The sequence below is a fragment of the Papio anubis genome, chromosome 7 (genome assembly GCF_008728515.1).
Source record: "Papio anubis isolate 15944 chromosome 7, Panubis1.0, whole genome shotgun sequence".
Classification (NCBI taxonomy): domain Eukaryota; kingdom Metazoa; phylum Chordata; class Mammalia; order Primates; family Cercopithecidae; genus Papio; species Papio anubis.
Window position 1 is genome coordinate 153404130 of NC_044982.1, and position 12595 is coordinate 153416724.

Sequence of the window (12595 nt, forward strand, 5' to 3'; positions counted from 1 at the left end):
AAAAAAAAAAAAAAAAAAAAACTCTTTAGTATGCGTTTAAGACTTGGATTCATATCCTCCATCTCATGGTTTTGAAATTCTGAAAAGCATTCATGATGGGGTCAAGTATGAGGACAAGAACACATTGTCCTCAGCACAGCGCCCTCTTAATGCACCCTTGGCACCACCCCCTGCTAAATCCAGCTCCAGCTGGACATCAGTTTCTCTAATGCTATTTAGTGATAAAACCAAATCAATGAAGTCTACCTTATTTACTTAGCACATGAAATGGGAATAGAGATGATCTGTCTTTGAAGAGCCTGGTGAATAATTTGTTTAAGTGCAGAGCCAGAGAAAATGAAGGGATCTGGAAGCATTACAGAACCGCCTAAGTACAGCATGTGTACAGAGTTCCTCCCGTGAGCAAGCGGAACCGCCATTCCTGCTTTACAAACTGGAACCCATGGCTGGAGGAAGGTTTGTCAATTGACCGACATGTACAGAGTTCCTGTGTGGCTAAATACAAATGTAAACTCTTTGGTTTGAGTCACTTGAGACTGGAAACAGCTAGGGGAAGAATGAAGCTATTGACTTACCTGTGCTGGGAATCATTCTGGTCTGTAGATGGTATCGTCAGACACTCATCATGACCATGGAAAAGACGCACTACGTGCCCACCAAGTAGGTATCCTGGAAGAGAATTATATTCTACTGTGAATGATGGCAAGTTTTCATTAAACTCTTCATTAGAGAATGGCATATTTAAAAAGGGTAAATTCACACAGGTCTGGACCAGTTACAGAAAATACCGAGAGAGACACATTTTGATAACTACATATTCCATGAATGCAGGCCTCAGGCAGAAAAGACAGGAAAGTCAAAACAATTCTAATGTTGAAAGTGAAACAGGGCTTCAGAGGTGAGCCAGTCCAACATCAAAAGGTAAGGTGAAAATAGGGTGCCAATTGATATCATTAAAAATCAAAAGGAAAATTAAGTTGCTAATGTTAGGAGTTTCCAGTTACTTAGGATGTAAATATACCTAATACCAAATTGCTGGATAAATATCCACAATCTCACTGTGTATACTTTGCAAAAAGATCCAAATCATGGGAAAGAAAGGTGCTGAGAAGGGAGTAGCAGACCATTCTTAAGACCCTTTAGGAGAAGGCAACATTCAAATACATTTAACAAACAGATCAAATCTGGTTGCTACTTCTACAGCACAAAGGGAAAACAGAATTACTCTCTAACATCCCTGAGTGAACAAGTGTAGATGCTTTTATCAACAAATACTTAGCCTTCAGAATAAGAAAGGAATCGCAATAGTCATGGAGTTCAGACATGGAAAGGAAACAATGAACTTCAAGGACATGATGATCCATTTGTCTTCAAAATAAATGCTGAGCCTTAATTCAAAGAACATAGTAGCAGGAGAGGGGCTCCAGTCCGAGCTTTACCTAGCACCAAGAAATGGGATTTGTTATTCCTCTGAATTAAAAAATTCTCCAGGCTAGTCTGTTCTCAGGAAACATATGAACTTAATATACCCAATGTCTGTGTCAGAATTTTTAAAGGAAAAAATATCACATAATTAGATCACTTTAGGGGCTGTCTTAAACTATTTTGGGTGCTGGATTAAAACAGTAAGAATGAGCAATCATGCCAGAGGAGAAAAGGGTATTATTAGTGAATTTTGTATAGTGACAGTCTGATATGAGTTCAGTTTTCTCACCTAGACAAGGCAAGTTTTTCTAAAATTCCCTCAAATATTCAGAAGCCTCCTTCCAACTTTCCTGTATCTTCTTGTACTGATATTCTGAGTTATAACCTTCTTTGCATTAAAAATGATTCATGATATATTATAGGGGGATTCTTAATAGCTAATTTATTTAGAAAATTAAAGCCCTCCATGACAAAGCTCTTGATTAAGCTCTTGTTCATCTCATGATGGAGAGGCCATGCCCTATTTGGAGTTTATCCTTTACAGTTCTTGGGCTCCTTCAAATCAATATCCTACTCACACAGAGAACACTGCCAAGTGCTGGTGCATCACGACTTTTCTTAATTGCAATCTATCAGGGCCATAGTCAGGAAAGCAGCATCATGATGAAGATCACTTACGTTCTTAAGGGCTGAAGTGGGTTTCTCACCAGTGGATGCTGGAAGGACATTTTTCTACAGAGCCAGATGACTCAAGTGATGAGTTATCCAGACTATATTACAAGGGCACTCAACATTTCTATAAGGACCTTTTGACATGATTTGCAAACATGCCTTAATTAATCTCCACAAGCCCTCTGTTGGGACCAGGAAATAATTTTATTCCTACGGTGAAAATAAAACATTTAACATGGAGAAGATTGAGCCAAAACTGTCTTGGGAAAGACTTAAACCCAGAGCTTCTTGATTCTTAGTAGAAAGGGATTGACTGACCATAGACTTAGGAGGGTGGGTTAATTTTGGCACAAAGGAAGAGGGCTAAACACATCCTACCTTTTAAAGCCTTCCACTTGTTGCCAAAAGAGTTAAGAATTTGTGTTTTCCTGAGTATTCAGTTTAACTATCATGCATTCCAAAACTGGGGTATCACCTTGACAACTCTGTTTTCCCTCTTTTTTCAAACATCACAGCATAGAAGGACATTCCCAGTTTGAAAGTACTAGACTTTAATAGGGCTAAAGCCTGTGATGAGTAGTTTTAAAAATTCTGATCTTGCTATAATGTGCCAAAATGTAACACAAAAGCCCGTAGGTCACTGACATTTGATTATTCTTCTCAGCTGTGGTATTACCTATCAGTGAGGTAAGGCCCGTATATTTATTACACAACTTGAAAGGTGTGTTGACTTTGCCTGATTCTGTGAAATAAAATATGTTGAACAACGTTGGACGACTTTATTTCCAAGGGAAAAATAATTTCACCTCTTACGTTAAAATGGCCTTCCATAAATACAAGTAAAAACAAATGACCAAACACTTTTATGATTGAGTAAGTGCTCCACCTGCATGGAGAGACGCATAGGGAGAAATATAAACAATGTCACCTTCTTGGCAAATAATCTCTTCTAAAACTGAAGGTGCTGAGGTCTTTATACTTACGACTACTAAGCAAAAATAAAAATGTGGAAACTCAGAGAGAGAGCAAAGGTGCATATCCAAGTCCTGAATACATGTAGTGCTAAAATAATAGTGGGCTCCAAGGGATTAAAAAAGTTAAGTTCAGGGATGCTCATGTAACTGGAAGTTAGGATAGAAAATAATCTGTACTGAATTCAGAGAAAGAAACTCAAGTGAGCTAAAATCAGGCTACCTGTGCACCAAGACATTCAGGTGAGATCTGGGAAGTAGCAGAAAACATCAATATATACAGCACAAGAGAGACAGGCAGGCTCAGGGCTAAACGCATATAAAGAAGCACACCTTCTTCGATGCTACTTCCTGAGCACGTAGGATGTACATTCCAGAGGGTCTGCATAAAGGAGGCATCCACTTGTATGTTACCATTTGATAGTGAGAGATGCTGCAGCAGAAACAGAAACGAGACATCTTTTAAATCACCAGTCCAGTACTGACAGAAACAGCTCACCTAGAACTTCAAGGATTAAATTAAACAGCCTTACTGTCATCTGGCTCTTCCTATACAGCCTGTGGGAGATTTCTCCACCTGATCTAGAAGCAGCTTCAAAGTGGGACACTTTATTCTGGGGTGAGGAATTATTCAGCTACAGAGATGGTAGACATGTGTTGACTTCATCCCCTCAGCTGGAGCTGATTCAACACCAACTCATAAAATGTCCATTCTTTGTAGGATAAGACAACTCACAAATGGGAAAAATTACCCAACATTTGGCCTAGGCAAAGTAAAATCTGCCCACAGATTTAACTTCAGTTAGCTCCGTGAGAAGCTTCTCTGACGTTTCTCTCATCTTCAGGCATCCCCACCCCCAGCCAAGTGCCTGATACAAATGGTGCTTTTCTATTACCCATCCCCAGCTGCAAAATCTCACCAGCATCTTCCACTCTCTGCGATACCCCATGTCCTGAAACACTGTACATTTCTGTCTCCAACATAAACTTATTTTCCTGGATTCCAACCTTTCTTGTTCTTCCTTAAACAAGAGCTAAACAATGTAATAAATTCAGAATAATGGGAGTTAATGTGCAAACAGTGCTTGGAGCATTTTAACAGTTTGCTGGACACAGCACCATAATCTAAAAGAATAACAGATTAGTTCCAGGCACCATGATCATGTGGCAGGGGAGGGTATTTAATCATCCCTCAAGTACAGTTAACTATTGAACAACAAGGGTTTGAACTACACGGGTCCACTTATACATGGATTTTCTTCCACCTCTACCGCCTGAGACAGCAAGATCAACCCCTCCTTTTCCTTCTCTTCCTCCTATTCAATGTGAAGATGACAAGGATGAAGATCTTTAGGATGATCCACTTCTACCTAATAGATAGTATATATACTTTCTCTTCCTTATGATTTCCTTAACATTTTCTTACTTTATTGTAAGAATGCAATACATAATATGTATGTCATATAAAATATGCTTTAGCAGGCTATTTACATTATCAGTAAGGTTTCTCACCAAAAGTAGGCTATTTTCTATCAAAACTAGGCTATTTCCCATCAAAAGTAGGCTATTTCCTGTCAAAAGTTAAGTTTTTAGGAGCCAAAAGCTACACTAATTTTTTATTGTGCAGGGGGTCAGCATCCCTAACCCCTACATTCTTTAAGGGTCAACTCTGTAGGGGTAAGAGCATCTTATTCTATCCAACCTGCTGTGGCTCAGTTCTTCATGGACATCTATTCCTAAAGGAAAAATTTCTGAAAACAAAAGACTCTTGTATTATGAGGTACTTACAAGGTATCTTTCAGAGGACACGCTGACGAGGATGAGGTCATCGCCAATTCTAACTTTCTCTCCTTCGGACCTCTGTTTGGAAGCAGGATGTATAGTCCACCAACAGGCTTCTCCTACATGAAGGCTCTGCAAGTTAGTCATTGCTTCACAGAAGCTAGTGTCCCTAATTTTGCCCCTTGTTCTCCTTCCTCCTAGGACAACCCTACACATGCACACAACAAGTACATACTCCAGACCTCAACTTCTATTGGTCTCTAACCGTTCCAGACAGCCCCCCATCTGCTCTTGACTATGTCTGTCATTTTCATTTTCCCTAGAGACAGAAAAGCACTGTTTGGAATAGAGTATTGGAGGCCAGAAACTGTAGTGGCCTTCGACTATTTTTAATGCAAATAGGAAAAATGCTTTTTATAGTCTTTCAAATTTCTGTTTTAAGAATTGACTCCAATCAAGAGCACCAAGAACAAATAAACAAATAAATAAATAAAAAGAATCGATTTCATTGGTCTACTGAACACTTATACACTTTCATCTTTGTCTCCCCCTTTCCTAAGGGAATTTTTAAAAAAGGCTTACATCTGCAAGGACTCAGACAATAAGTGAGCAATTGATAGCAAAGAGGATAAACTGATATTTTGGAAAAAGGAAAGCAGGTGGATGCTTTTCGCCAATAAAAAATTAAAACCCAGGTCTCTGAGTAAGAAAATGGAGAAGAAACAACCATCAATGAAAAGCCAATTCCTGCTGCAGAATCTCAAGAACGTCCCTGGAATTGGAAGTAGCAGCTACCAACGAAGGCAGAAAATGGGTTGAAAACAGGACTGGTGGAAAGCTTTAAAAGGATATTCAAATCCCTGATTCCTTTCCCTGCCCTGCACAGCCAGAAGACCTGTCCTCCTCCACACTATAGAAGATTAGAAGTTTAATCCATGGAAAGGCAAACTACCAAGGGTCTGGTTTTGGAAATACCAGACGTTGTCAAACAAAGAAGTATAGTCTCGCTAAAAACAGAATTCAAACTTTATACCCCGATTAGTAAAACCCCAGCTCCTTTCCCTCCCACCCTCCACCCAAATATGAGGATCACTCTTTAGGGAAGCCAAACTAGCTAAGATAAAACATACTGTGGTTTGAGGTCACCAGTGAAATGCTCAGGTCTCTGCCAGATGACCTAAAAGTGAGGCTTAACAGATGACAAGCCTCAGTCAGCTTCCAGCCAGCTTTTACTGCCTGGATCAGAACACAAATGAAGACCAAGGACCACCTGACAACTGAGGAAGGTCTCTAACAGGAACTACAAAAATGAAGCGAAAAGGGAAGAAAGGGACTTGGAGAAAACGAAGATTACAGAGAACAAAAAAAAAACTTAAAAAATCTTATAATTAATAATCTCAGAGATCAGTTAACATTCATGAAACAGTTATATTAGTATCTATGAAGGATCCCTTCCAAGGATAAGAAAAATATTCATTCATCCCAGAAAAAAAAAAAAAAAGAAGAAGGTTGTAAGATAAAGCTGAAAAATTATTCCAGAAGGAAGAAAGACAAAAAACAGATTAGAAGTATCAAAAAACCAACCTAGAGGAATTCCAGAGAACAAGAACTGAAAAAGACAGAGAGAGGAAATTAACAAAGAAATATTATTAAAGTTTTTTCAAAGCTGAAAAATGAGTTTTTCCAGATTGAAAGAACCTACAGAGTCCCTAACACAGTAGAGATTAGAAACCACTCAAAGGTGCATTCCTGTGAGATGTCAGAACAGAAAGAGGCCACACCAAGACACATCGCTGTGGAATTTCAGACACCAGGGCAAAAGAGACGCTCTTAGCTGCTTTCAGAAAATAAAAACAAGTCACACACAAAGGATAAGAAATCAGAATGTAGACTTCTCAACAGTCAGACCATTGGCTAGTAGAAAGCCTTCAGGAAGCTGAGGAAAAAAAATATTTCCAATATAGAATCACAGTAAAGTGTGCATGACTTGTGAAGCTGTAATTAGGAAATTTTCAGACAAAAATTTAATCCACATGCGTCTTTTCTGTAAAAGTGACTAGATAATGTGCTCCACCAAAATGAGGTGGTAAACCAAGAAGGCAAGCAAGCAAACAAACGAACAAACACCAACCAATCCTATAAGATCTAATAAACATGGAATCTAGGGCAAGGCAACAGAAATTCCCTAGATGGCTGACGTTTCTAAGACGACGAAACAGAGAACAGATCATGTGATCGAATCTAGCCAGAGATTTTCAGTTCTATACGAAAGTTTGAAAATGAATAAATGATTGGGTCGCAAAAAATTCAGCCAACAAATGAGGCAGTTATTAACTATTGGAAAACCCCAAAGTAATACAATAAATTACCTGGTCAGAATATATTATGTGGCTCATTTGCAAATAAAAGTTACAGTTATAGCAGTGGAAGTAGTTAATATTGATTTGACAATTAAATAAAATAGATGAAAATCTACTGGAAGGATGGGAAGACAAGACACGGAAGAGTGGAAGAAAAGACAGGGAAGAGTGAAATAAAAGCAAAATTAGTATCAGGACGGCAATAGTTAATGCATAATCTAGAAATAATTTTAAAAAGCATTGTATTAATATGTATATTACAAACAAGTGGTAAACAATACTAAAAGAGCTGAAAGTAGATGCCCCAGAGAGGCAGGCATCCAGAGGAGGGAGGGCAGGAGAGTGGTGTTTACAATAAGCTCAGGAGCACTATTTCTCTCTTTAATCTATGTGTGAGTATTACTTCAATTAAACTAAACATGACATGACAAAGAGGTTGAACTCTACATTTGAAGGGGAAAATGCTGTATGCATCCTTAATGTTCTCTGAGGACCACCAAAGGGTATCCAGGATGAAGGGGGTCCTGAAGAGGAACACACAGAAAGAGTATTTTGTTTCCCTGCTCTCTCCCACGCTCTGGAACCAGGGATGGAGCTGGCCCTGAAGCAACGGGATGGGCCAGTCCACAGCCCCAAAATACAAAATAACACTTTTAGTGTGGGTATGTGTTAAACATGTATTTCCTCCTAAGTCTAAATTCTAAAGCTATGCCTAAATCCTAAAAACAAAGCAATTAAACAACTTTAAAAGGAGACCAGAATACATTTAAGTAATTTTACCCAAAATCAAGGATAAAATGATCATCAATTCTGTGTTAAGTGTGAGAATGTACAATTCAATGTGTTGGGGGAAAATGCCAGAATTGTTCAAGAAACTGCCCCCAAACTTTCTCCTCATATTCTCCTATAGTTTCAATTCCACTACTGGGCAGTTTCCTTGTTTACAACTCTGAAGGGGTTTCTGAGCCAGAAGTGCATTCAAAGAACTAGCCAGACAGGAACAGGGTACCGTTCTGTGGGATTCCGTATGAACCTCCTCCTGCAGTGAGGAGAATCTCCAGGTAAAGGTGAACCTCATCTGAGTTGGAGGTGCATCCTCCTTGACCCTCACAAACCCCAGCTAGCTTTCTTCAAGGAGAATAGCACATGAATTTGGGTGAGAGAGGCAAAACAAATGTAAGTTATTTTAGGCTCTAGGTTTTCATGAAGACCTAGTCAAGCCTATTTTCCCTGTCTTCTGCCACAGGCAGCTTCTCATCAGCCAACTTGAAGCCTTTTCTCCGTTTTCTGCCACAGGTAGCTTCTCATCAGCTAGCCTGAACTTGGGTTAGTTCTATGTGTTTGCCCCGTCTGTCAACAGAATTCTTACCTAGTCTGATTTTAGAAATTTTTAAAAACTGCTGAAAAGAGTAATATTGTCTGCTGTGGTTTCCCTTTATTTTTATTAAAGGCTCTAACAGTTAAAATAATTGTCTGAACACTTGACTAGAAAGTGGTGTTTCTCAATTTCTTTCCAATCTCAAATAGTATAAAGTTATTTTACTGATTAAATACAGTGACCATATTTGACTTTTCTGATTATATTCTTCAGGATTGACAGCTGGTCTATATTTAGAAAGAAGTGTATATTCAGAGTGTGGCACTTCACTCACTTTGTAATTTTCAGCAAGGTTGACAACACCTTAGAGGAAATTATATTTTAAGACTAACACTTTGGCTGAAAACAAAGAAACTTTAAATCAAATTCAAATCTAATCTTATTTTAGGAAAAAAAAACCATAATGGGCAAAGGCAGGGTCACTTTTTTGCTTAGTACAAAAACAGGAAGAGGAGGAAAAGAGAAAGAGGTTCCCTCAGGCACTCTTAGGACACCATTGTGCAAGACATGGAAACAGCAGGTACACAAGGTTTGGATGCTGGATTTTTTTTTCTAGTTCTATAAAAGTAGACAACCTGGATCCTTTCATTATGAACTGACCTAGCTTTAGAATAATAACATAGACTTTTGTCTTTCTTTGGCTACTCAACATTGGAGCCCTCTTCCTATTTAAGGGAGAACATCATATTATAGACTGTATTCAAATTAGACTTTTCCTGTAGTGTGTTCTAACCTGTTTTCTCTTCCTTGGTCTCTGTTCCTAACCAATTTTCAAGCCTGAGGCTCCAGATTTAGTGCAGGCTCTACCCAACATCCTTCTAGTAAGTTCGTCTTCTTACTGAGTTAACCTGAATCAACTTCTCTCGTTTGCAACAAAGAATCCTGTTTGGTACCTAGTCCAACCTCTAAATGGAGCAGAAATTCCATACGTAATGCCCTTGACAGATGGTCAGATTGTTAATGAATATTTTTAGCCACAGGGTGCACCCTATATCCCAAGGCCAGCTGTTCTTCCACTCATTAATTGCAGATGTTCCAAAGTAGTTTTCACAATTGACGTGAAATGTGCCTCCTTTCAACTCCTACCCACTGCTCTGTTGGCCTTTGGAAGAACCCCAGCAAGTCAGCATCTTGTTTGATACTATAACTTTGAATATCTGTAGATTGTTATCTTAGTCCTCTGTTCTTTATTTCTGGTTTCCAGTAAGAACCTGTGTCATCCTGGTCAGCATCTTCAGTACTCACCTCTTGACTGTCAGTATTTTTGACTATACTAAAAAAAAATAATCCAGTGGTTCCCAAAGTATATGATGTGTATCATTGGTGGGAGGCAATTAAATGACATTGACAAATATAGTGAGAAATTTGTTTTCATTTTTACTACCCTTTTAAGCCTTCTGATGCTTTCAAATGAAGTTTTACATTTAGAACTAGTGTATCATTAACACGTTATTATATTTGTCAACATCTCTTCAATTACTTAATGACATGGTTTTCTTTTCATTATTTTACTTTTTTGGCAAGCAAAAACAGTTTATACTTATGGCAATAAGTTTTGTCTGTAAAAATTTTAAGTACAAAAGTAATTAAATTTAAATAAAATCATAAAGTAAATGATATTAAAAAGGATACACTGGAATGGCAAAATCATAATTATAGATGCCAACAACTAACATTTGGAAAACACTACTTTAGACATAGCCTGTTCACTGCAGAACAAAATAGGACTACTCCTTTGATCTGGACACTATATTTCATTATTTAAGCCTTTATTATGCTACCTTTATTTTTTGGCAGTCATTTAGTATCATCGGTTCTTATCAAGAATGACTTGTTCGCTTACTTTCAGTATCTAACAATGTTAATTGTTTTTCTTTGAGATTCTGGCTGACTGTGGTAAAAATATTACGTTCTCCTTCATTCCTAGTTTCTGTGTTTCCATTACACATCCTCTCTCTAGTCCATTATTCTGCAATCTTGTTAGACCTATTTCTTAACCAGGTTGGTTTGGAATCCCAAATGAGGAACACATGCAGGGTCCCTCTCAAAAGCCCTTAGCCCAAGAACCCCACTGAACTCAATAAACCTGGGAATGTTGACTCACCTGTGGCATGTTCCCGTAGACCTACATCAAAGGCAAGTTTGTCTGTCTGGGATCTTGATGTAGTCAAGCATGTTAGATACTGTGAAAGAAGAGCGAATACTAGTGAAGTCACACTCTTCCATTGGGTCTTGGTATCTTACCACTAGTTAGCTTCCAGTTAAGTTCAGCAATGAGCTACTGTGAAGAGAGCTCTATTTATCTTGCTCATTGGAAAGTTAATTGGTACACGCCTTAATACAATACTTTCATTTTAAATTATTCTTCTTATTACTTTTAGAGTCAGGGTCTCATTCTGTTACCCAGGCTGGAGTGCAGTGGCACAATCCTAGCTCACCGCAGCCTCGAACTCCTGGGCTCAAGCAATCTTCCTACTTCAGCCTCCCAAGTAGCCAGGACTACAGGTGTGTGCCACCATGCCCAGCTAATTAAAATAAATTTTGTGGAGATGTGGTCTAGCTATGTTTCCCAGGCTGGTCTTGAACTCCTGGCTTCAAGTGATCCTCCTGTCTTGGCCTCCGAAAGTGTTGAGATTACACGTGTGAACCACCTTATGCCCAGCTGAAAATACTTTTACGATACACATAAAACCTCAAAGATGCTCTTATCTGATGACTCAGTGGTTTAATGTATAGAACTGTATGTTACAGAAATGAGTTAGAAATATTAAAGATGTTGAGAAACTTTTAAATTAGGAACAATACAAATGGAACATAAATGATCAACAATAATAAGCTAGATAACCTTTGATACTTCTATATTATATAATATTACGTTATTAAGAGTATTTATCAAGAGTGTTTAATAGCCTGGAACATTGTTTACAGTACATTGAGCTAAAAAGTAATATATAAAATAGTACACTTATGAGTTAACATGTACTCAAAAAATCTAAATGTGTAGCAACCAGACTAAAAGGAATTACACAAAAATGAAACAGAAGTTGATTTTGGATAGTGTCGGGGGCCATGAATGACTCTCCCACTTCTATTTTTGGTTTTTCAAATTTTCTAGGAGCTTTAAAGCTTCTCAAAATAATGTTTTTTTTTTCTCATTATAAAGATACATGGGCAGGTAAAACTTAAAAATGATCGTTAAACTAACTTAATAAAGAATCCCATGGCCTCTTTCACTGATGGGCACAGCAGCTCATCTTAGAATTAGACTGAGAGGCAGGTAAGCTCTTGGGATGTGCTTTCTGAACCACAGTTCTAGTTCTCTGCAAGAGGAAGATGGAAAATCATTGCAATGTACAAAGTCGTATCCTACAGGCTTTATTCCCAGAGCTGTGCTTCAAAGGAACTCGCCAGTAGAGAGTATATGTTCACTGTGAGTAGAACTTTTTTTTAGGAGAGGTAAACTTAATGATAAATAATGCAAGTCTTTGTGTCACTACCAGGATATTAGCCTGTTTGTGAAGCCATAGAAGTATGCTTTTGAAGTTCTGTTTATTACATTTAAATAAAGAAAAATGTTGGAGTTTCATTTACCCTATAGATAAATCTCAGATTCTGAAAGATAGTATCACCTGTCAATTCCAGATATTATCAGGGTTCAAAAGTTTCCCTACTCTCAATAACGTCTCCATCTCCTACTTGGACACACTTCTGTTTGGCCATTTTTGTTTTTCGTCTTTTGCCATGAAGGACTACAGCAGACGAATGTTCAGGCTGAAAAGGTCAGCTTCTTACCAGTGCTCAGTAAAAAAAAAAAAAAAAAATGCTGCAGCAAATGAATTATTTAAGAGGCAGCTGTTGCTCCTGTTGTCAGTTTGATAGTTCAAGCCTTGAGATGAACTTTGCGTCATGCTGCTGGTGTAAATGTGTGGAAATACTCTTGAATTAATGTATCAGTTTTCCACTAAGGCTAAAGGAAAATAACAAGGCTTCCTTATACTGAAAGACAG

General features: G+C 38.1%; 1 protein-coding gene across 14 annotated transcripts in view; it reads right to left on the minus strand.

Annotated features, from left to right (window-relative positions):
- The window catches only part of RYR3 (ryanodine receptor 3), a 569735-nt gene that overhangs the window by 325159 nt on the left and 231981 nt on the right, over nucleotides 1-12595 (minus strand). For all 14 annotated transcript variants that reach the window (XR_002523591.2, XM_021941701.2, XM_021941703.2 and 11 more), the window contains 4 exons: nucleotides 10693-10771; nucleotides 4857-4969; nucleotides 3402-3501; nucleotides 576-669 (listed from right to left, as the gene is read on the minus strand). Coding sequence is in view for 13 of the 14 variants with exons in the window: in XM_021941701.2 (XP_021797393.2) it covers nucleotides 576-669; nucleotides 3402-3501; nucleotides 4857-4969; nucleotides 10693-10771 (386 nt within the window). In the remaining variant the exon portion in view is untranslated. The remainder of the gene's footprint in view (nucleotides 1-575; nucleotides 670-3401; nucleotides 3502-4856; nucleotides 4970-10692; nucleotides 10772-12595) is intronic.